The sequence below is a fragment of the Plecotus auritus genome, assembly GCF_963455305.1.
Source record: "Plecotus auritus genome assembly, chromosome: 3".
NCBI lineage: Eukaryota > Metazoa > Chordata > Mammalia > Chiroptera > Vespertilionidae > Plecotus > Plecotus auritus.
Window position 1 is genome coordinate 222723821 of NC_137772.1, and position 24900 is coordinate 222748720.

Genomic DNA, 24900 nt, shown 5'->3' on the forward strand with positions numbered 1-24900 from the left:
ATTTTTGTGGGGTTTTTTGTTTGTTTTTTACTTGATTTCAGAGGGTGGGGGCGGGGGGGGGAATAGAAACGTCAATGATGAGATTGCCTCCTGCACGCCCCCTACTGGGAATCGAACCGTGATTCCTGGTTCATGGGTGGATGCTCATCTTCTAAGCCACATCGGCCAGGCAGCTTCAACTGCTTTTAAAGTTGCCTTTACACCAGTCTGCTAGCAGGTTCCATTTGAGGGTTTTAAGTAGTATTGAATAAGACAATGGAGTGCTTCGAGGGGTGGAAATCTGTCAGGAACTTTTTCCCCTCTCCTCGTCCCGTCCCCCGTCCCTCGCCCCCACTATATTTTTCTGTGGCCTTAGATGGAGCACTGATGTTGTGGACTTAGTTCCCTTCTAGTACTAAAATGTTAGGGGTCTTTAAACTGATTGCACATATACTGTGTGGAAAAATACCTGCGGTTGTTCCTGTAGACCATAAGCCTGGCGTATGGACAGTCTGTGGTAGCTCTGTGCTCCACTCTTTCCTTTGACCTGCTTCACATCTCTGTAGACTAATGATTTAAAGGGTGTTGGATCAATCAACTCTTCTGAAATATAGACAGGTCAAAGACTCAACGTTACCTGGAAAATTAATGATAATAGGAGATAGGCCATCTACCTTAAATATACTGAGACTGGGTAATGTTGCTTGTGTTACTTGTCCTAGGATTATTTTGATATTGTGAAGAGCCCCATGGATCTTTCCACCATCAAGAGGAAGTTAGACACTGGACAGTATCAGGAGCCCTGGCAGTATGTGGATGACATTTGGCTTATGTTCAACAATGCCTGGTTATATAATCGGAAAACATCGCGGGTGTACAAATACTGCTCCAAGCTGTCTGAGGTCTTTGAACAAGAAATTGACCCAGTCATGCAAAGCCTTGGATATTGTTGTGGTAGAAAGGTAAGAATTTTTGCACAGATAAAAATTGTGTTGAAAACTTGACTAATTAGAATCCTGAATCATTAGATTATAAATTCATCTGGAGTAGGGATCTGATCATAATCTCCTGTGGGTGCATACTACCTGTCATATACTGGTTTGCCTGTGCATACCAATTCACATTAAGCTCCTCTTGTCCTGTTGAGTCTTTGGTAAGTCATGAGAGGATATGAACACTAAGTCTACTCAGTGGTGAAATAGTACATTAGTAAACTAGAATGGTTTTAGTTCTGTGAACTGTCTTGGAAACAGAAAGCGCATTGTGATTAACACAAATGAGAATTAAGACTTCACTGATTTGGTTTCTTACTTACCCATGTAAATATTCTAGCTTGTCCTTCAGGCCTGTGTACTATTTAATGAATGGTTTCTTTTGCAGTTGGAATTCTCTCCACAGACACTCTGTTGCTATGGCAAACAGTTGTGCACAATCCCTCGTGATGCCACATATTACAGTTACCAGAACAGGTAAGCTTGACCATGTGTGGCACATGGTCCATGTGTGTGCGTGTCTAGAGAGTGCATGCACATGGACCAACACACATAAGGTCATGGTTCATGTGTAACTTGCTTGAAAACAACTGTACAGCACAAGCTCTGGTTTTGCAATTTGCCTTTGTAGAAATACACAGTTTTATAGCAGAAAGTAGCCTTGTGTCAGTTGGGCCCTGGTTTAAAAAAATAGTGTCCCAGTGCACGGATTCATGAACATTGAAAAGAAATTGCTTAGAAGAAACATTTTAATACCGCTATTCCCCCTTTCTCTATAATGTTTCCTTTTTGGCAGTAATTACAGAAATTCACTCACTGTTATCTTAACCGTGATTCGTCTCCTGTTTTTAGTATTGGAGTGTTTACTGTGGGCTCTGAGACAGTCAAGAGCAAGGCTAGTGATTAACACTCTTCCGTAATAAAACCAAGCCCGTGGTGGTGTTTTTTTCTGAACTTGTGTGCTACAGATGCAGTTCTAGCTTTGAGTCACTTAAACTTTTTATTTACAAAAAGTTAGGTGCACTCCCTTAGTGCTTTGTAGTCATTAGTATCCATAGTGTTTTACTGATTAAAACCTGGAAAAAAGTGGGTCTCAAGTTGTTTTAAGCACCTTATGTTCAAAAAAGCAAGTAACAACCAGCATGAAACTTTGCTTCTCATGCTACAATCTTAACATTCATACCATTTTTGTATTTTTAACATCAATCTATAGTGTTTGTAATCTTTCTACCAAGGAATCTACACACACCACTGCCTTCCTTTTATCTTTTTAACTATGTCAATTGATGGTTACAGACCGTATTTAACTGCTTGTGCAGACTTTTCATTGAAAAATGTTGTGTTTAATGTGGCTTCCTTGGGATCAAAAAGAAATTTTTTTCCAACCCACAATTGTTTTTGGATAAGTTGTTCCTGGTACTGTATCCATAATGGATTTTTTTTTTATTTTTTTAAGAAGTGGGGAGAAGTGTGTGAAAATAATGTTAAGGTAACAGGATGGCAATTATTCTCTCCCCAGTATATTTATTCTCCTTCCTTCTTCTGATTAATTTGTACCAATTAGTATTAATTACTAAGATGAGGGTGTAGGTCTGTGTAAGTGAAACTTTATTTGCTACTTGTGATCCCATTTGAGATATTTAATGCTAATCTGTGCTTTGCCTTGGCTTTCTGCTTTGTGTTGTCTTGTCTTGCATTGTTTTGTTATCCTGCAATCCCTCATTTCTGCGTTTGTTTTGTTTTTTGTTTTTTTTCCCTCCCTCATGCTTGTCGTTGTCTGCATTTGGCTTTGATTGCAAAAAAAAACACAAAAAAACAAACCAAAAACAAAACCCATTCTGTGGGGCCCATAAATCTGCATCATTGAATGTCCTTGTCGCCGTTGATGACCTGCTCTCTGCTCCCGTCCCCCTCCTTGGCCTGCTGTGATTGGTGGCTTCGTTGCTTGGCTTGGGCTGTGTTGTGTGAACGGAACAGTTCACCCCAGTATGGCCTTCTTGCCGACAGGTATCATTTCTGTGAGAAGTGTTTCAATGAAATCCAAGGGGAGAGCGTTTCTTTGGGGGATGACCCTTCCCAGCCTCAAACGTAAGTACCTGCTTATTTTCAAAAGTGCCATCTTAGTCTCAGTTTGTTGTCAGGTGATTATGCTCAGGCTTCTGAGTAGTCTTGGATTATGCTGTCCAATATGGTAGCCATTAGCCACAGGTGGCTATGTAAACACAAACTAATTAAAAGTAATTAAATGTAAAGTTGTTTCTCACTTGCACTCGCTACTTATTAAATGCTTAATAGACATCTGTGGTTAGTGGCTGCCATATTGGTTAGCACAGATAAAGAAAGTTTCTATCGGTTCTGTTAGTGCTGATTGAGGGACTACATCAATACTGGGTGGTCATTTTAGATATATTTCTTCTATAAGGAAACACTCAGCTTCTTTCCTAAATGTTGAAAGTGTATAGTGCCAGGGAACTTCGTTATTAACAGTTTTGAATTTGAGGGGAATTGAACGAAATCTTACAGCCTTCTCATCTAAGTTAATAATACAGAAATCACTATAATTGTGAATAGTATTAAACAACCTTTGTTAAGAGTGACTTACAGACTTCGTTGGGCTTTTTGAGATCTTACAAGTTCTTATTTTTTGGTAAATGCCAAGGAAAAAAATTTCAAACATGTCCCAAACTGCCTCATGGTACTTGTTTTTTTGTTAATCCTCACCTCAGTATATTTTTCCCATTGATTTGTAGAGAGAGGAAGGGAGGGATAGAGGGAGGAAGAGAGGAAACATCAATGTGAAGAAGACATATCGATGGCTTGCCTCCCACACGCACCCTGACTTTGATCAGGGCTCAGAGTACTTCTAATCTCTGAGATTTAGACAGACATTGTATTTCCAATTTGGACTGTTTTAGGAAGAAAGAACTGTTTGGTGTACTTTTAATATTCTTCAGCTTCTTTTCTGGTTTAACCCATAATAAACAGAAGCAGCTCCGAGCACTCTAAAAAAAATATGGAATTGTTGTGTTACTAGTAAAATAGGGCTTCTTTGAAAAACATTAATTTTTCCAAATTGGGTTTTTTGAAGTTGCACTTTAACTTTAATCACCGTTGAAGTACAATTTAGTACAGTCAGGCTTTGATCTGGGGAGTAGGTACTAGGTCCCTTGAGCCTTATGGAGATTTTCTGACGTTTGGCTAACCCAGGGAAGCCAGGACTCTAGCTAGGTTTCCCTGATGCAGGAGAGGAAGGCAGCCTTACTGTTGGCACTGTTGAGTGTCTTGCCACGTGTTCCCACAGTGCATCTGTGGCTCTGAAGAGGGTAGAAACCGCCTTCAGATGCTGCGGACCAGAGAGTCTGTGTTACTAGCAAGGTCTCAAGCCATGTCGCGAGGTGTTGCTGGACTATAGTAGGAAACCATTTAAATGTGGAAGTGTCTCATTTTTGTGAAGAAGAATCACAGTAGGCAGAGTTGGGCCCCCTTAAGTTTATGGTGGATGGAGAATGGTAAGAATGTTCGCTTCTGTATTTGTGAGGCTGTCAGAGAGTGTGGTGTGCCAGTTCTGGATGGTTGGGAGGCCATGTGAAAATTTTTAAATAATTACTATAAAATAAGGAATTTTAACCTTTAAAACTAAAATATGTTTTTCTGATACTGAAGTTTTCCATTAATATAAAAAGTTATTTGACTAGACTTCCCTGAAAAATGAGTATTTTTAAATAGTGGTTTAGTTGCCTCTATTAACACCATCTTTTTTAGTTCAGTCTAGGAACATTAAACTATTAAAAGGCAAAAATACATAAAATTAAGAGTAGCAGGCGAGATTTTAAAAGGAAAAGGAGAATTACCTTATGTTTCAAAGTTCTTCCTGGTTTCTCCACTTCCTACAAAGAGAAATAGATTTACTCTAAAGTCCTTTCCAAAAACATAGGTATTCCTTTACGTAAACATGCTTTTTGTGTGAGCCAAGAACGTACTTGCTTAATGTATGCTCAGTATATTCTCAAAAGATTTAAATAAACCACTTATCGTATGAGAGTTGTTCCTTGGGATAGAACAGTGGTCAGAATGCTTACCTTTCTACATCGCTTTTTCTCATTGTGTCCCTCTCTCTCTTTAGTACGATAAATAAAGAACAGTTTTCCAAGAGAAAAAATGACACACTGGATCCTGAACTGTAAGTAGATTTCCTTGAAGAGTCAGTACACTTTTATTTTCCTTCTTCATTTTCTTGGTTTGCATGGCCAGTGAGATGACTTACTAACACAGGTGGTAGAAATGGAGATGTCTACATCACAGTTAGTATTTGTTTACACTTCACTACAGCGACCTAATGTTGGTGTTGCATAGGCCCAAGGGGAGCTCCAGGCTCCCTCTGCCCGGGGCCGTGTGTTCTCTCCCTGTTGTCCTCTGCTTTTCACACAAGCTCACGGGCCCTCCTTTGTGGTGAGGCCTTTCAGAGCGCTGGCATATACCACTGTGGTAGGCATTCCTAGAGTGGCTGGGGTGGTGTCAGACTCATTTGGAAGTAGGAATCATTTTAAAATGTCACATTTAATTTCTTTGAAATTTGTTCTACCTGTAACAGTAAAGATCTTTTAAAAACTATTATTTAGAGTCTTTAGATATTTTGGCATTTTACTTCCAGGTTTGTTGAATGTACAGAATGTGGAAGAAAGATGCATCAGATCTGTGTCCTTCATCATGAGATCATCTGGCCATCTGGGTGAGACACCAGAATTTTATCTAGACTCTTTCTTCATCCTGAGTCTTAATGAGTTTTTTGTCTTTGCAATGATTATATCATATCTTTAAAGTTACTGTCTCTTAAAATCGTTATTTGGATTGGGAAAAGCTAATTTAAACCCAGATTTAAAACATTAAATAACCTAGAATCAAAAAAATCATTCTCTTGTTTGCATGCAGTTTTTTAATCCATATACAATTATTCTACTGGTTTTTATCTTAAACTAGAGGCCCAGTGCCCAGTGCATGAAATTCATGCACTTGGGGGAGGGGGATGTCCCTCAGCCTAGCCTGGGCCCTCTCGCAGTTCGGGAGCCCTCAGGGGCATGTCCTACTGACAGCTTAGGTCTGCTCCCCGTGGGGAGCGGGCCTAAGCCTGCAGGCGGACATCCTTAGCACTGCTGTGGAGGTGGGAAAGGCTCCTACCACCACCGCTGTGCTCACCAGCCATGAGTCTGGCTCAGGGCTTCTGGCTGAGCGGCACTCCCCCTGTGGGAGCGCACTTACCACCAGGGGCCAGCTCCTGTGTTGAGCGTCTGCCCCCTGGTGGTCAGTGCGTGTCATAGCAAACACTCATTCCACCATTTGGTTGATTTGCATATTAGCCTTTTATTATATAGGATTATTTTGTGATCTTTGGTGACATTAAAAGTAAATGCTTTTTAAAGATTTATGAATAGAGGTAACAAGAAATCTCTAGCACCTGGAAACTAGCAAGGAGGTGTTAGATGCAATTAAATTTACCAAATTTTGAATGTTTGCTTATACTGCATTAGAAAAATTAGAAGATACAGATATGAAGGGTGCTAAGGGAACACCTCTTTTTCCCTCTGAGAAAACATTACACTGAATAGTATATTAAATGGTGACCCTCGTTAGGATTAGATTTAAACATCTTTTGGGAGGTTGGGCAGTAAGGTTAATGGCTATAGTAATAAGACACATAGCTGTTGTTCAATGAAAGGCAGAGTTGCATAAAGTGACTAGATACAGACTTAGTTAACTAGCTGTTCTTGGGCCAATGTTCTGTTTCTGAATATTCTGCACATACTTATCCAGGCTGCCCATCTTCACTGACTTTGAAGTGGATATTGTGGAACACCTAACCTGCTACTGCTCTGGGCCACTTCTCACTCTCCAGTAATGGGGCTAGTCCCCGCTTTGTCCACGGGAAGGGGACGAGGAGGAGAGTGTGTATCAATGGACTTGTTAGGCTGGGATCTCTGTTTATACTGTCCTCTGCTCTTTTCTTGGATTATTGATGCTGGTTTGAAGGTCACAGGAAAGAGAAAGCTAACAAGTTTCCAGAAAATAACTCAGGAAACTCGTAGTAGTTGATATTTATGTGGCTTGTCTTCAGATATGAATTTTTAGTGTTCTCCTTAGTTACAGAGTGGGTGAGAATAATTAACAGATTGGCAGTGATTCCTGCACCTTCTGACCACTCAGCTAGCTGATGGCCTCTCGGGTTTTTGTGAGAAATGCAGCTCAGGTGCACTTCCTGATGTAACTGCAGGAGCAGAAAGAATGTGCGTTTTGCCCCGGCCGGTGTGGCTCAGTTAGTTGGAACGTCGTCCCGTGCATCAGAAGGTCTCGGATTCGATTTCCCATTCAGGGAACTTACCCAGGTTGCGGGTTTGATCCCTGTATGGGAGGCAGCTTCTCTCTTTTTCTCTTTCTCTCTCCCTCTCCTTTCCTCTCTCTCTATAATCAATTTTTTTCAATCTCCTCAGGTGAGGGTTTTAAAAAAATGTACATTTTAAATCTATTGGTACTTCTGAATGTTCTCACTTAAATATCCATCAGAAGCAAACAGACTGATACCAAAATTTTGCCAAAAACCAAAATTCCTATCTTAATCTGTAATCCATCGTCATTTTCACATGTAAGGCAGTTTATATGCCCTTCACATTTCTTCATGTCTTTTATTTTTCAATTAGGTTTTTCCTTTTCCATATGTGAATGGTGTCTACAAGCTCTTCACATACTGTTTGTATTAACTTTTTGTTACATATTTTAAAATGTTTCTATTTCTCCCAAGTCATCTTTTGAATTTTAACTTGACACATACCAGTACATAAGCTAGATTATGTAGTATCCATTACTTTGTTTCTCTAAGTTTTGTAAGCAAAGTCTTATTTACATTTTAGGTTTGTCTGTGATGGCTGTTTAAAGAAAACTGCACGAACTAGGAAAGAAAACAAGTTTTCTGCTAAGAGTAAGTTTCATTTTTACAGGTACAGCTTGGCAAAACTTCACTGAAGCATAGTTAAGAATAAGCTATCTAAAATGAATTGCTTTGTTTCAATCTTATTTAAAATATTTAACCAAACTAAAAATAAATAACTTTTCTATAATGTATGTACTTAGAATTGAACTGTAGTGTACTTTTTCATGTGAAATTCGTTAGACCTAAGAAAAACATTGTAGGGATCAGGGTTTGTAAAATGGAGAATTTGTTTTCTTGTTTCTGCATTTCTCTGTGTTTGGACCACTTTTTAATGGGGGCCAGGTGTGGAAATTTTTGGCCAGAATTGCCATTCCATGAGTGGTTCTCTTAAGTTTTGTCCATACCATTAGCGGGGGCTGCTTTCAGACCTGTGACCTTTTCAATTGAGGGTTTGGGCTGGGGGGGAGAGGGGGAAGTGGTGGTTAAAAATGTTATATTAGTATTAATTTATCTCACAGTATTGGTTTCGTTTCATAAGTGCCTTTGCAATTCTTTGCTGACCTACAGGTCACTTTTATTCCTGCAAGGTTTCTCATAATAGCCAACGTTTGTAAAATTGTTTTTGCAGCACTGGCCGTGTGGCTCAGTTGGTTGGGCATCATCCCGTGCTGGTTCAATTCCTGGTCAGGGCATATGCCTGGGTTTCAGGTTCGGTCCCAGGTGGGGTGGATGCAGGAGGCAACTGGTCTCTCTCACATTGATACCTTTTTCTTACTCTAAAATAAAAAACTTTTTCTAAAATTAGTTTTGCAAATCGAGGCAAAGTGCATATGGATATTTGGTACATTTTTTAACTTCTGAAATAAAGTTTTCAAAATAAAAAGTTGGGGGAAATAACATTTAAGACGTATTGACTACCATGCTCGCTTTGACTGCATACATACTATAATTGGAATGATTCAGACAAGATCAGCAGGGCCCCTGTGCAAGGATGAATGCAAATTCATGAAGTCTTCCAGGGGGGGAAATGGACTACATTGCTTGCTTTTAACAGTAATACTTCTGCATCTTGGTTACTACTGAACTTTAAACTTCTACATTCCTAGGGTTGCCATCCACTAGGCTTGGCACCTTTCTAGAGAATCGTGTGAATGATTTTCTGAGGAGACAGAATCACCCCGAGTCAGGAGAAGTCACTGTTCGTGTCGTTCATGCTTCTGACAAAACTGTGGAAGTCAAACCAGGCATGAAAGCGAGGTATCGTCTTCTCCTGTGGATCCACACTTGCTCACCCACAGTTACTATTGATTCTGATCTGAACGACGTGTTGTGTTTTCCCTCCGATCTGAATTGTGTAGGTTTGTGGATAGTGGAGAGATGGCAGAATCCTTTCCCTACCGAACCAAAGCCCTCTTTGCCTTTGAAGAGATTGATGGGGTTGACTTGTGCTTCTTTGGCATGCATGTTCAGGAGTATGGCTCGGACTGCCCTCCACCCAACCAGAGGTAAGGGTTACTAGCGCTGCCTTCTGAGGTGGGGGGAAGCTTGTAGTTAGATGGAAGGCAAAATGGGCAAAAGAACGTGTTTGATCTACGTGGTTTGGAAATGCAAATTCTCAAGTGTAGTATTGAAATGAAACCAAAAACACAAAGTACTGCTCAATACTGCTTTTCTCTGGTCATATTAATAAGGAAAGGGTTGTGCATAGCAGCCTGGAATGGGAAACAAACACTCCTTTTCAGAAAATGGGCTTAAATCCAGATAGTACCTTGCTGAGAGGTATGTGAAAGAATGTCATGCAGATCAAGTAGAAATATGGCTTAGAATTTGTTTCCAAAATAGCATAAAGGCCAGAATAAGAATGCTGCCAGAATACATTTGGACCCATAAATATTGGTTGATACACTATGTTTCAGGCACTACTGGGTGCTGAGATTATAATAGAGCCTTAGGCTCATTAAGCGCCCCTAAAGGGTTCACAATCTAGTCATTTAAATACCTGACGGTAATACCATGTTGACAAGGTGAGCTTTAAAACACATGAAGAGAGAGCATGTATTTTTAGCCACATTGGTAAGAAATCATGTGATGACCCGCCTTGGTTTCTTTCTCCCCACTTGTTACAGGAGAGTATACATATCATACCTCGACAGTGTTCACTTCTTCCGCCCGAAATGCTTGAGGACTGCAGTCTATTATGAAATCCTAATCGGATATTTAGAATATGTCAAGAAACTAGGGTAAGCGTATTAATAACAAATGGCATTTTTAAAAAATGGTTTAAATTAATTACCGCTGTGGTATTGTGGTAAGATATAAATTCAAACGTACAAATATATAACTTTTTACCCTTTTTTCTCAGCTTTGGTTTTCACAGAATTGGAACTTTACTTTCGCTGGAGAGCTTTGATGTTACACCCATCCCAGATTAGTTTTACTTTGTTGAGTTAAGCTCTTTGGTACAGTTTTATTTCAGAGTTGATTGTTACTCGGTTAGGACCAAAACCTTGAACATTTGCATTGATCCTTTTACGCCGGAGAATCAAAACCAAAAGCAGAGGTCAGGAGATGTGGATACAGAAATTTGTCAGACTGGTTCCTTACACCTCACCTTGCAGGCTGTTCTTCGCAACAACTTGCATTTTGTTTAGCTTTCTTATTGAAATGGATTTCCCTTTGCATTGTAGCTTTCATTTGATTTTTAAATGCAAATTTGGATTTTTCCCCCCGCCCCCCCCCCCTCGCCCCAACAACTAGCCTCCATGAAACCTCTAAGAAGCACTAGGCAATGTGAGCTCCATTGTTAACTGCTGTGGGTTAGCCTAGTTCTGGCCTAAGAACTTGGATCTAATGCTGGATTATCTACTTTGTATTGTCTTGAGGGCGAATCATTGGTTTCTCTTTTGACTTCACCTTATAGTTTAGTGTGGCCTTCTTCCCAGAATTGATCATTTCTCTTGAATGTTCCTTCTCTTTGTATTGTTAGTTATACAACAGGGCATATTTGGGCATGTCCCCCAAGTGAAGGAGACGACTATATTTTCCATTGCCATCCACCGGACCAGAAGATACCCAAGCCCAAGCGACTACAGGAGTGGTACAAAAAGATGCTTGACAAGTCCGTGTCTGAGCGAATCGTCCACGACTACAAGGTCAGGAGGAGTGGGCGAGTGATGGACGGGGAAATGTGCTAATCCTGCTGCTCTGCATTCTGCACTTAACTGCCTTAAAAAGCTTCTGTGTGTTCTCCCTCTTCCACGTAACTTTCAGATTATGCTAATTTTGTAACGTTTTTATTTTGCTTGGGTTATTAAGATGACATATCTGGCAAAATGTTTAAAAACAAATCTAATCAGTTGAATGTATCAGTGTTTAATATTCTCTTTTCTATAGTCAGACTTTTTCAAAGTAAGAAAAACAAGAATCCTAGATCAACAAGTTTCTGTTTTAAAGATTTGACTAAGAATGTATTCTTAATAGCCATTTGTTAATGATAGGGTCTCTCAAAATAAGAACTTGTGCTGAATCTCTTACCTGTTTTCACTCTTGGGGAGGAAATCCCAGCAGCACAGCAGAATCTCTGGAGCCATGTCGTTCCTGGTGTTTGTAGTGTTTGTGTTGAACATACTGCTCAGTGAAAGCTGCTGGATCCCACGGAGGGGCCGAGGCAGGCGGGCCTCACAGGGCGCTGCCGTTGTCATCAGGAGGGGTCAGAGCCATGTGTGAATGACGATGCCTCTGCCATTGTTCCTGGCAGGATGATTTACCACTTGGCTATATAAGGCAGATAATCTTCCTGCCTTTGTGGGTAGAGGAAAAAGAAAACCGGAAGTACTAACTTGAGACAGCCCTTTTACTATTTATGACACTAAATGTCTTCCTGGGCATGATGCTTAGATAAAAAAAATCTGCCGTTATTTTAGAAGGTGGGTTTTTTTGTTTTGTTTTGTTTTTTTTTGTGATCCTCACCCAAGGGTATTTTTTATACTGTTTTGTTGTTGTTCACAAAGAATTGGGGTTGGGGGGGGAGAGAAACATCTGTGATTGGTTGCCTCCCACATGCACCCCTCCCCGGGGCCGGGATTGAACCTACAACCCAGGTACATGCCCTTGACTGGGAATCGAACCCATGACCCTTGAGTGCACAGGGGCAGGCACTCACCACTGAACCACACGGCCAGGACTAGAAGGCATTTTAATCCTTGGTGTTTCGTATGTGCTTTAGCTGTGACTGCTTTTGTATAATACGTGCCTTTAAAAAAAAAAAATAGAAATTTTATTTTGTGCCTGGATATTTTCACAGGATATTTTTAAACAAGCTACTGAAGATCGGTTAACAAGTGCAAAGGAATTGCCCTACTTTGAAGGTGATTTCTGGCCCAATGTTCTGGAAGAGAGCATCAAGGAACTGGAACAGGAGGAGGAAGAGAGGAAGCGAGAGGAAAACACCAGTAACGAGAGCACAGATGTAAGGGCTTTTCATTTTCCTTCCCAGCCTGTGTACACCTTGATTCTCATCTAAAACCAGAGTGAGCGTAAACTTTCAACTTGGTCTTACAGCTCTCAGGTGTGAAAGAGCTCTTTAATTTTTTGTTTGTCTTTGTTAATCTTCACTGGAGGTTATTTTTAGAGAGTGGAAGGGAAGCGGGGAGAGAGAGAAACATCGATGTGAGGGAACCTGCAACCCGGTAGGTACCCTTGACTGGAATCGATCCCATGACCCTTCAGTTCGGGGTCGATACTCTGTCCATTGAACAGTGCTGGCCAGGGCTGAAAGGCCTCTTTAAATTGGGCAGGAAATATCGGCTAAGTTACCGAGGTTCTATTTCTGTGGTTTTATTTATTTATTTTTTAAATATATTTTATTGATATTTTACAGAGAGGAAGGGAGAGGGATAGAGAGCTAGAAACATCGATGAGAGAGAAACATCGATCAGCTGCCTCTTGCACACCTCCCACTGGGGAAGTGCCCGCAACCAAGGTACATGCCCTTGTCTGGAATCGAACCCGGGACCCTTCAGTCCGCAGGCCGACGCTCTATCCACTGAGCCAAACTGGTTTTGGCTATTTCTGTGGTTTTAAACTCTTAGCATGAGACCCCCCTTTGTAAATGGACTCTTGTATTTCCAGTACGGAAGCTGATCGTGGAAACAGAAGGGAAACCTTGAATAACTGACAACCTTGATAACTGAGAATCAGAAGGGGGCTGGTAAACTTCAGTTTCTCTAAAGGTCCAGGTTATGGATATTTGGGGGCTTGTAGGCCATATATTGTCTCCGACGCTTTTTTTTTTTTTTTCCTCTTAATAACAAAAACGGGCCTGACCACAGTTTACTAGTCCCCTGTGTGCAGAGTCTGGTTTTGTAGGAGGATCACCTGAGGACTTTTCCAGTCTGTTACTTACTCACAGCACGTCTAGAATTGCCCTCATTTAGTTTGGCCTTCTAAAGTCATCCTTAAATAGTCTGTAGAACTCTTTACAGCCTTATTGTTTAAATTCATTGATTGGATGTTTTTCAAGAAGGTCCATAAAATTCTAGAATGTGAGTATATGGCAATGAGTCCAAGTCCTTGGCTCACCACTTCTGTGCACCCTTCCCTGTCCCATACTGCCACTCCTGTTTCCCATCCTCAGTTCTGAGATAGGGTTGCTGGATCTGAAGGGTCTCCAAACTATGGGGCTCTTCTGGTCAAAAAGCCAAGACTGCTGTTGCCTTAATGAAGGGTCTCAGTGCAGGGATTCTTCATTGGGAGAAAATGTTTACTGTAAATAACAGCTTAAAAACAGAGTACAGAGCATTTGGTGGAAGACATAATATGATTTCTAGTTTCAAAGAAAGGAGTCTTTTTTACCATTCGTATTATTCCAATCACTTCCTAACAAAACATTAACATTTTCTTGTCTCCTTTCTGCTATCCTGCAGGTGACAAAGGGAGACAGCAAAAATGCTAAAAAGAAGAATAATAAGAAAACCAGCAAAAACAAGAGCAGCCTGAGTAGAGGCAATAAGAAGAAGCCAGGCATGCCCAATGTGTCCAACGACCTCTCGCAGAAACTCTATGCCACCATGGAGAAGCACAAAGAGGTGAGGTGGAGCCTCCGAGAACAGGAGGGAAGCAGGGCAGGACTTCTCAAAACTGCCCACCGTGGGTGGCATGTACGATGTGAGCCCCCGCTCACCGGTTGGAAATTCAGAACGAAGAAGTCGTTTGAATGAGAAGGAAGGAAGAGGATGGCTAGGGTGCTTGATAAGAACAGGAAGATAAGGTTGCTTTGGTTTGCAGCTGTCATACACCTAGATGGTGTTGGATTGTGTCTTACACGGTCATGTGCTGCCTGGTGACGTTTGGCCAGTGGTGGGCTGCATCTACAATGGTGGTCCCATAAGATAATGAAGCTGAAAAATGCCTACCACCTAGCAACATGACAGCTGTTGTAATGTCAGCGCACCATGACTCAGGTTTATGGTGACACTGGTGTAAACAAACCTACAGCGCTGCCAGGCGTGTAAAAGTACAGCACACACATCTAGGTTTGTGGAAGTACACTGTGACTTCCGCATAATGATGCATTTCTTAGAATCTATCCCAGTTGTGAGGTGGCACATGACAGTGGATTTTGAAAGCATAGTTTATCTTGTTGGGTCACCATTGTTCAGGAGGTTGTCTTAGACCAAGTTCCTTAGAACACCACTGGCCATTCCAGTTTGTCTGTAATGGGACTTTGGCCAAACAAATGAATCAGAATATTGACTTGACCTTCCTGAAAGTGAATTGGGAGGTGGAGAGAATTGAAGAAGAAAAGTTAAACTTTCCTAAATACACTTGTAACCTCTTCTCAGAGAAGTTAAAACTTTGAATTATTTCATCATTTAAATGACCTAATTGTTGTAGGGTATGCTGGGGTTCTTTTTCCTTTCAACATCATCATTGGTGAGAGAAATCTTTAAAGGGTAATTCATGTCTGATTTTTAATGTCTCAGTTCAACTCTGTTCAGACATCATAAATCAAGTTCTTACAGGAAGTGGCTCATTATGTGGAGAGGGAACTGAAGGCTGGAGTTTTAGAGAGTTACTTATTGTAGAGCTATTGACATACATAGCTTTTGAAAATATCTTTTCCCATACACCATTACTCTACCCCCAGTGCCTTTAAATATACACTCAGTGTACATCCTATATAATAAAAGGCTAATATGCAAATTGTCCCCTCTACCAGCAGGCAGGCCGGCCAACGGCCCATGTTCCCTCCCCCTGGCCAGGTTGGCCGGACCCCACAAATTCATGCATCAGGCCTCTAATGTGTGTGTGTGTATACACACGCATGCACGCACACACACACGCACACACACACACAATTTTATTGCTTTCAAGAGAGGAAGGGGGGAGAGAGAAACATGGATGATGAGAGAGAGCCACTGATGGGCTGCCTCCTGCATGCCCTCTACTGGGGATCAAGCCTGCAACCCGAGCATATGCCCTGACTGGGAATCAAACTGTGCCCCTCTGATTCATAGGTCAATGCTCAACCACTGAATCACACCAGCTGGACCCCCCATGCCTTCTTTGTTGAAGCCTAAAGAAGTAAGGTCAGCAGGCTAGCCTACAATGATAGAGGACTAATACTATTGCCTCAGCCATGCTAGTGAAACGGAAGAGTTTCTTAGTTCTAATGGGTGCCTTTCTGAGGTGATAATTAGCTATTTAGAGCAATATGTAGTGTCACAAAATTCTAACCTAACAGAGCATTTGGGAAAGGTCCCGTAGTGATAGGTTTGACTTACATTGAACAAAAGTCACAGAACATACCCGCTATTTAAGATGTAGGTAGCAGCCAAAACCGGTTTGGCTCAGTGGATAGAGCGTCGGCCTGCGGACTGAAAGGTCCCGGGTTCGATTCCGGTCAAGGGCATGTACCTTGGTTGCGGGCACATCCCCAGTGGGAGGTGTGCAGGAGGCAGCTGATCGATGTTTCTCTCTCATCGATGTTTCTGGCTTTCTATCCCTCTCCCTTCCTCTCTGCGAAATATCAATAAAATATATATTAAAAAAAAAATGTAGGTAGCAGTAGTCACCTGTTAGGAATTAAAATCTAAGGTGGTCGATTCAGGTTAAATTCCAGTACTGTCTTAGCTACAGGGTTGTGGCCTACAATGGACTCAATCATGGTTGTTATTAGAGGGTTGGTCATGGAGCAGATTTCCTAGGGAGTCACCAGCTGGTTTTTGTTCGCCTCTATTTTGAATGGGTTAGGCCAGTGGTTGGCAGACTCATTAGTCAACAGAGCCAAATAGCAACAGTACAATGATTGAAATTTCTTTTGAGAGCCGCATTTTTTAAACTCAAACTTCTAACGCCACTTCTTCAAAATAGACTCGCCCAGGCCGTGGTATTTTGTGGAAGAGCCACAGTCAAGAGGCCAAAGAGCCCATTGTGGCTTGCGAGCCGCAGTTTGCTGACCACTGGGTTAGGCATTCCCCACTTGTTATAGAGTCAGTGTTTTCCTCTGTGTCACATTTTCAAACGCTCTTTCTTGCTTTGAGCCACAATCTTAAACCCAGTATTACAACGTCAGGCACCCATCACAATCCTCGCTTTATGCTTTTAACTTCTGGCATCTGTTTGGTATTTGCCTCTACTCGGTGTGCTCTCTTCTCCTGTGTATCTTACCTTAAAGGACTTGTTTTATGCGAACATGGCTTCCCAAGCTTATTGTGAGTCTCACTGCTAGTTTGTACAGGTTTTAGTCTCTGGAAAACTGGCACAGTTCTAATTAACTTCAAACACATATATACCAGCTTCTTATTGCAGCCTTTCCACTAATGCAGTGGTCAGCAAACTGCGGCTCACAAGCCACATGCGGCTCTTTGGCCCCTTAAGTGTGGCTCTTCCACAAAATACCACGGCCTGGGCGAGTCTTATTTTAAAGAAGTGGCGTTAGAAGAAGTTTAAGTTGAAAAAATTTGGCTCTCAAAAGAAATTTCGATCGTCGTACTGTTGCTATTTGGCTCTGTTGACTAATGAGTTTGCCGACCACTGCCCTAATGGTAATGAGAATTAATGGGTGTTGTGTGTTTTCAGACTTCCATGAGAAAAACAGTTGCTGCTGCTACAGCAAGGAATAAGATTCTGCTTTGTTTATCTTTCCCACCCCCACCATTTTTGTTGTTTCAAACTTACAGGGAAGTTTCATAAAGGACCTCCTCCCACACCCTTCATTGAGAGTCACCAATGGCTACCATTTTGCTGCATTTCCTTTATCTCTGTTTCAGCAAGTGCCTTCTGCAAAAGAAGACACCCTCTGCCTGGCCAAGCGATGGCTTCGTACTCAGTGTCACTGTCTAATGCCTGGTCCTTGTATGATCCAGTTAAGGAGGGAGCATGTTGAGCTGCCATGCCTTAGCTCCCAGCCTTATTTTCTTCATGATGCGGGCATTTTGTTGAAGTGCGCAGGCCAATTGTTTTTGTAAAATTCTGGATTTTTCTTGCTTTCTCGTGATTAGATTCAGATTAAACCATGAGTTGCATCTTAAAAGTAGACTTCTCTGAGGTGAAATGTCCACTGTACATGTACTATACCTGACCTGTTTGTTCTCATTTTAAAGAAATTATTGAATGGGGTAGAAAAGATGAGGTGTAGATTTTAGGCCCATTGTAGACAGTCTCAGAGAGGCCAGAGACACGTAAAGCAGGAGGGGCAGGGTCCGGTCTGACTCAGTGTTCATCAGCCTCACAGGGTCTGGTCTGACGCACCTGTCTGCTGTTACTGACCCAGCTCAGAGTGGTGCTCTCTTCCAGAGTCAGAATGAGATCATCTGTTTTGCAGGTTTTCTTTGTTATCCGTCTCATCGCTGGCCCTGCCGCCAACTCCCTGCCTCCCATCATTGACCCTGATCCCCTCATCCCCTGCGACCTGATGGATGGGCGGGATGCCTTCCTCACCCTCGCAAGGGACAAGCACCTGGAGTTCTCATCCCTCCGAAGAGCGCAGTGGTCCACCATGTGCATGCTGGTGGAGCTGCACACGCAGAGCCAGGACCGCTTTGTCTACACCTGCAACGAGTGCAAGCACCATGTGGAGACGCGCTGGCATTGCACAGTCTGCGAGGTGGGTTCTGGGGGCCTGGCCTTCGTATTTGAGTGGTAGCACTAAAGGGGCTTTTGAGCTCGAGCAGAAGATGTAAAACTAAAGGCCCGGTGCATGGATTCATGCACCAGTGGGGTCCCTCGGCCTGGCCTGTGGGGATCAGGCCAGAACCGGTTCTCCAACATCCCCCGAGGGGTCCTGGATTGTGAGATGGTGGTTCTCAGGTGACACACCCTGGAATCGGGCTCCCTCCTCTCTGGTTCCGGGTGCATCACCCGAGAACCACAGCTGCCAAGTCACCGCAGCTCCTGCATTGAGCGTCTGCCCCCTGGTGGTCAGTGCACATCATAGCTACTGGTCGGATGGTCGCTTAGGCTTTTATACATATAGATGCTTTTGAATGACTTCAGTCTTGGAGAGTTGACCTTAACCTGTGTTTTTCCCCCCTAGGATTACGATTTGTGTATCACCTGCTATAACACTAAAAACCATGACCACAAAATGGAGAAACTAGGTCTCGGCTTAGATGATGAGAGCAACAACCAGCAGGCTGCGGCCACCCAGAGCCCAGGAGACTCTCGCCGCCTGAGCATCCAGCGCTGCATCCAGTCTCTGGTCCACGCCTGCCAGTGCCGAAATGCCAATTGTTCCTTGCCCTCCTGCCAGAAGATGAAACGGGTTGTGCAGCACACCAAGGGTTGCAAACGGAAAACCAACGGAGGGTGCCCCATCTGCAAGCAGCTCATCGCCCTCTGCTGCTACCATGCCAAGCACTGCCAGGAGAACAAGTGCCCTGTGCCGTTCTGCCTAAACATCAAGCAAAAGCTCCGGCAGCAGCAGCTGCAGCACCGGCTCCAGCAGGCCCAGATGCTCCGCAGGAGGATGGCCAGCATGCAGCGGACTGGTGTGGTGGGACAGCAACAGGGCCTGCCCTCCCCAACTCCTGCCACTCCAACCACGCCGACCAGCCAACAGCCCACCACCCCACAGACACCCCAACCCCAGCCCCCTTCTCAGCCTCAGCCCACCCCTCCCAACAGCATGCCACCCTACCTGCCCAGGACTCAAGCTGCTGGCCCTGTGTCCCAAGGTAAAGCACCCGGCCAGGTGACCCCACCGACCCCCCCTCAGACAGCTCAGCCACCCCTCCCGGGGCCCCCACCTGCAGCAGTGGAAGTGGCAATGCAGATTCAGAGGGCAGCTGAGACGCAGCGCCAGATGGCCCATGTGCAGATTTTCCAAAGGCCAATCCAGCACCAGATGCCCCAGATGGCCCCCATGGCCCCCATGGGTATGAACCCACCTCCCATGGCCAGAGGCCCCAGTGGGCATTTGGAGCCAGGGATGGGGCCCCCTGGGATGCAGCAACAGCCACCATGGGCCCAAGGAGGATTGCCTCAGCCCCAACAACTACAGTCCGGGATGCCAAGGCCTGCCATGATGTCAGTGGCCCAACATGGTCAGCCCTTGAACATGGCTCCCCAACCAGGATTGGGCCAGGTCGGTGTGAGCCCTCTCAAACCAGGCACTGTGTCTCAACAAGCCTTACAAAACCTTTTGCGGACTCTCAGGTCTCCCAGCTCTCCCCTCCAGCAGCAACAGGTGCTTAGTATCCTTCACGCCAACCCCCAGCTGTTGGCTGCATTCATCAAGCAGCGGGCTGCCAAGTACGCCAACTCTAATCCACAAAACCTCCCCGGGCAGCCTGGCCTGCCCCAGGGCCAGCCAGGGCTGCAGCCCCCTGCCATGCCTGTTCAGCAGGGGGTCCACTCCAATCCAGCCATGCAGAACATGACTCCCATGCAGGCGGGTGTCCAGAGGGCCGGCCTGCCCCCGCAGCAACCGCAGCAGCAAATGCAGCCACCCATGGGCGGGATGAGTCCCCAGGCTCAGCAGATGAACATGAACCACAATGCCATGCCTGCACAGTTCCGAGACATCCTGAGACGGCAGCAGATGATGCAGCAGCAGGGAGCAGGGCCCGGAATTGGCCCTGGGATGGCCAACCACAGCCAGTTCCAGCAGCCCCAAGGAGTTGGCTACTCCCCGCAGCAGCAGCAGCAGCAGCAAAGGATGCAGCATCACATGCAGCAGATGCAACAAGGAAACATGGGACAGATGGGCCAGCTCCCCCAGGCCTTGGGAGCCGAGGCTGGAGCCAGTCTGCAGGCCTACCAGCAGCGACTCCTTCAGCAACAGATGGGGTCCCCTGCTCAGCCCAACCCCATGAGCCCCCAACAGCATATGCTCCCAAATCAGGCTCAGTCCCCACACCTACAAGGCCAGCAGATCCCTTCTTCTCTCTCCAATCAAGTGCGTTCTCCCCAGCCTGTCCCTTCTCCACGGCCGCAGTCTCAGCCCCCCCACTCCAGCCCTTCCCCAAGGATGCAACCTCAGCCTTCTCCACACCACGTTTCCCCACAAACCAGCTCTCCACATCCGGGACTGGTAGCTGCCCAGGCCAACCCCATGGAACAAGGGCATTTTGCCAGCCCGGACCAGAATTCAATGCTTTCTCAGCTCACTGGCAATCCAGGCATGGCAAACCTCCATGGTGCAAGCGCCACGGACCTGGGACTCAGCACCGATAACTCAGACTTGAATTCAAACCTCTCACAGAGTACACTAGACATACACTAGAGACACCTTGTAGTATTTTGGGAGCAAAAAAATTATTTTCTCTTAACAAGACTGTTTTGTACTGAAAACAATTTTTTTGAAACTTTCTTAGCCTAAAAGACAATTTTCCTTGGAACACATACGAACTGTGCAGTAGCTGTTTGTGGTTTAAAGCAAACATGCAAGATGAACCTGAGGGATGATAGAACACAAAGAATATATTTTTGTTAGTGCTGGTTACCACCAGCCTTGTCCCCCTTTGTGTGTGTGGTTCAAGTGTGCACTGGGAGGACGCTAAGGCCTGTGAAGCCACCCACGTGCTCCTGCCTTGCACCTCCAATAGGTTTTATTATTTTTTTTAAATTAATGAAAATATGTAATATTAATAGTTATTATTTACTGGTGCAGATGGTTGACATTTTTCCCTATTTTCCTCACTTTATGGAAGAGTTAAAAAAGAACATTTCTAAAACCAGAGGACAAAAGGGGTTAATGTTACTTTAAAATTACATTCTATATATATATATATAAATATATATAAATATATATTAAAATACCAATTTTCTTCTCTGGGTGCAAAGATGTTCATTCTTTTTAAAATGTAAAACGAAACAAAAAAAAAATCTTTCCTTCCCCTCAAGTCAACTTTTGTGCTCCAGAAAATTTTCTATTCCTTAAGTCTGAGCGTAAAAACTTCAAGTATTAAAATAATTTGTACATGTAGAGAGAAAAATGACTTTTTCAAAATATACAGGGGCAGCTGCCAAATTGATGTATTATATACTGTGGTTCTGTTTCTCGGAAGATTTTTTTTGTTATTTTTACATCTAACAGAAAAAAAATTAAAAAGAGGGTAAGAAACACTTCCATTGGGATGATTTTAACATGCAAAATGTCCCTGGGGTTTCTTTGCTTGCTTTCTTCCTCCTGACCCTGCCCCCTGACACACACACACTTTCTGTAAAACTTGAAAATAGAAAGCAAAAACCCTCAACTGTTGTAAATCATGCAATTAAAATTGATTACTTATAAATATGAACTTTGGATCACTGTATAGACTGTTAAATTTGATTTCTTATTACCTATTGTTAAATAAACTGTGTGAGACAGACAGCTAACTTTGTTTCACTTTTTTCCGACACAACTTTGTCTTAGAAGGCATCAGTTTAAGTCCCTGATGCATAGGGTTCAGGGGAAAAGGCAAAACCACTAACTTCCAGCCTAGCCTCTGGATATTCAAGTGAACTTAAAAACGGACTTGGATGAACGTGTCCAACATTCAGGGAAAAACACTGCAAGTACCAGCCAAACGTCAGTTTTGTCTGAGTTTATATTATTTAGCGTTTAACATGTTCTATGACCCCTATGGATGATTCACGGTCTTCCAGTCAACCTTATCTTACAGGGATGAAGATGAGCAACTAAGTCACAGTAGTTTCTGGGAAAAGGAGTACTTACAGGGCTACAGTACATCCCTCTTCTGTCACACCCGGTGGTTGCCAACTGCCAAGCAAGAGGACAAGGGGTGGGGAGGAGATGGGGTGTAGTAGGAAAAGAAAATGGGTGAAAATAAGACGGGAAGGCTAAGTAAGAGAGAGCTAATTAGAACAGTGAGACCAGTACTTGCCAGGTATTAAAAAGAAATGAGGCACTGGCTGGTTTGCTCCATGGTTAGTATTGGCCCACAGACCAAAAGGTCGCGGGTTCGATTCCCGGTCAAGGGCATGTACCTTGGTTGCAGGTTCTCAGTCCTAATAGGGGCTTGTGTGGGAGGCAGCCAATCATGTCTTACTTCCATGTCTCTCTCTCTCCCTTCCACTCTAAAATCAATGGGAAAAATAACATAAGGTAAGAATTTTTTAAAAAGCCCTAGCCACGCCGAAACAGGTTTGGCTCGGTGGATAGAGCGTCGGCCTGCGGACTGAAGGGTCCCGGGTTCGATTCCGGTCAAGGGCATGTACCTTGGTTGCGAGCACATCCCCAGTAGGGGGTGTGTAGGAGGCAGCTGATCGATGTTTCTCTCTCATCGATGTTTCTAACTCTCTATCCCTCTCCCTTCCTCTCTGTAAAGAATCAATAAAATATATTAAAAAAAAAAAAAAAAAAAAAAAAAGCCCTAGCCAGTTTGGCTCACTGGATAGAGCATCGGCCTGTGGACTGAAGGGTCCCAAGTTTGATTCCTGGTCAAGGGCACATGCCCAGGTTGCGGGCTCATCCCCACTGGGGGGGCGTGCAGGGGGCAGCCAATCGGTGATTCTCATCGTTAATGTTTCTCTCTTCCCCCTTCCTCTCTGAAATCAATAAAAATATTTTCTTAGCCCTAACCGGTTTGGTTTGGCTCAGTGGATGGAGCATCGGCCTGCGGACTCAAGGGTCCCAGGTTCGATTCCGGTCAGGGGCATGTACCTTGGTTGCGGGCACATCCCCAGTGGGGGGTGTGCAGGAGGCAGCTGATTGATGTTTCTCTCTCATCAATGTTTCTAACTCCCTCTCTGTAAAAAATCAATAAAATATATTTTTAAAAATATATATTTTCTTAAATTTTTTTTAAAAAATTTGCTCCCCTGGTGTGGCTCAGTGGTTGATCATCAATTTATGAACCAGGAGGTCATGGTTCAGTTTCCCATGAGGGCACATGCCCGGGTTGTGGGTTCGATCCCCAGTGTGAGACATGCAAGAGGCAGCCGATTGATGATTCTCATCATTTCTCCCTCTCTGAAATCGAGATGATTTTATATATATATATATATATATATATATATATATTTATATTTTTTTTTTTTTTTTTTTTTAATTTCAGAGAGTAAGGAAGAGGGAGAGAGATAGAAACATCCATGTTGAGAGAATCGTTCATTGCTGCCTCCAAACCTGGGACCTTTCAGTTCGCAGGCCAACACTATCCACTGAGCCAAACCGGTTAGGGCAAAATATATTTTTAAAAATAAATAAAAACTGAGAGATAACTGATCCTTCAACTTCATATTACATTGGCTATGAACAAGTTTGAAAAATTAGAATACCGTTAGTAAGCTGCTTTGACATCATTTGTCAGGTCTTTTTTTGTTATTCAAACTCCTTTTTATTACTATTTTATACTGTCTCATCAAAAATAACTAGTATCTTAATGTGAGGTTAACTTGTCAGTATTTTTAGAGCCCTCCCCAGAAAGTGTATCAAGCACACACCTGCTCAGGTCAGTGGTCCAGCAGATGTACCTGAAGCTACAATCTGCCAGGCCAGACAGAGTACACATGGACAAGATGTAGCCCTGCCCTCAAGCAAGCCAGGCTGAGATCTAGGAAAGAGAGAATGATGCTGAAATAAGATGAAATAGAGAATGTTCACTGGTGTAAGCAGGAACAAGGTTCTGAGAATGGGGGCGGGGGCACCTGGCTGATGGGAATTGGGAACGTTTCTGGAAAGGCTAGTATTTAAATGGATCTTGGAGAGGAGTGAGGAACTGCACCCAGCGGAGTGCAGAATTAGATCCTGTTGAGGACAGCACTTCAGAACCACTTGGCTGAGACCAGATTGTAGATGACGGTGAATGCCTGTGACAGAAAGACATCCCCCCACTTTGCTTCCTGTGACTAGGGACCCAGGATCTGAATCCCCAAAAGGGAAATATTTAGAATTCCAAGCAGTAAATTTCCAGCCTCTGACTAAAGACATGTAGGTTGGAGCATTAGACCACATTTCACTGCAATATTGTATGGAAGTGAGGGAAGAAATGTAATTCAATGGGAAGGGAGAAAGAAAGCTGTCCTTGCCCGGGCCAGAGATAGTGCTAGTGCTAAGGAGAGGCAAAATAGAGATTATTCTAGAGTCAGGAATACAAGAACATAATTTCAATACTAATGTGTATTTGAAAATTACCACAATGAAAAGCTGGGACGAGCTCAAAGCCACAAATTGGGCTGTTTCTAACATATCAACCTAGGAAGTGACCCACTGGGGGCTGGCAGTATTCCAGGTGCTCTCACTGATTTAGCTTACTAAATCCCCCAAACAGCCCCAACGGACAAATGAGAAAACTACAGCTAAGATGAAATCACTTACTCAAGATCTCACAGTCAGTAAAAGGCTTATCAGAAAGTCAACATCATCTCCTGTCCTGGAGAGAAGCCCTAGTGAGACTGCAAGTTATCTAACACACAGGACACGGGTCCTGTTCCTGTTCCGAGCAAATGTAAAACACAGACTAAATGAAAGGTGTGGGGCTCAGGGAAATCTGAATAGCTCCTAATCTATTTAAGAAATTGCATTTATAGCCGAAACCGGTTTGGCTCAGTGGATAGAGCGTC

The 24900-nt window shown here is 43.5% G+C and overlaps 1 protein-coding gene across 2 annotated transcripts in view; it reads left to right on the forward strand.

Moving 5' to 3' along the window:
- Positions 1-20755, forward strand: part of EP300 (EP300 lysine acetyltransferase) — a 67768-nt gene extending 47013 nt beyond the window's left edge. For both annotated transcript variants that reach the window (XM_080661744.1, XM_080661745.1), the window contains 14 exons: positions 702-941; positions 1360-1448; positions 2979-3059; positions 5095-5151; positions 5623-5700; positions 7871-7938; positions 8997-9147; positions 9249-9395; positions 10017-10130; positions 10877-11042; positions 12194-12358; positions 13815-13976; positions 17717-17998; positions 18428-20755. In XM_080661744.1, coding sequence (XP_080517870.1) covers positions 702-941; positions 1360-1448; positions 2979-3059; positions 5095-5151; positions 5623-5700; positions 7871-7938; positions 8997-9147; positions 9249-9395; positions 10017-10130; positions 10877-11042; positions 12194-12358; positions 13815-13976; positions 17717-17998; positions 18428-20617 — 3990 coding nt within the window. In that variant the 3' untranslated portion in view covers positions 20618-20755. The remainder of the gene's footprint in view (positions 1-701; positions 942-1359; positions 1449-2978; positions 3060-5094; positions 5152-5622; positions 5701-7870; positions 7939-8996; positions 9148-9248; positions 9396-10016; positions 10131-10876; positions 11043-12193; positions 12359-13814; positions 13977-17716; positions 17999-18427) is intronic.
- The last annotated feature ends 4145 nt before the right edge of the window (positions 20756-24900 follow it).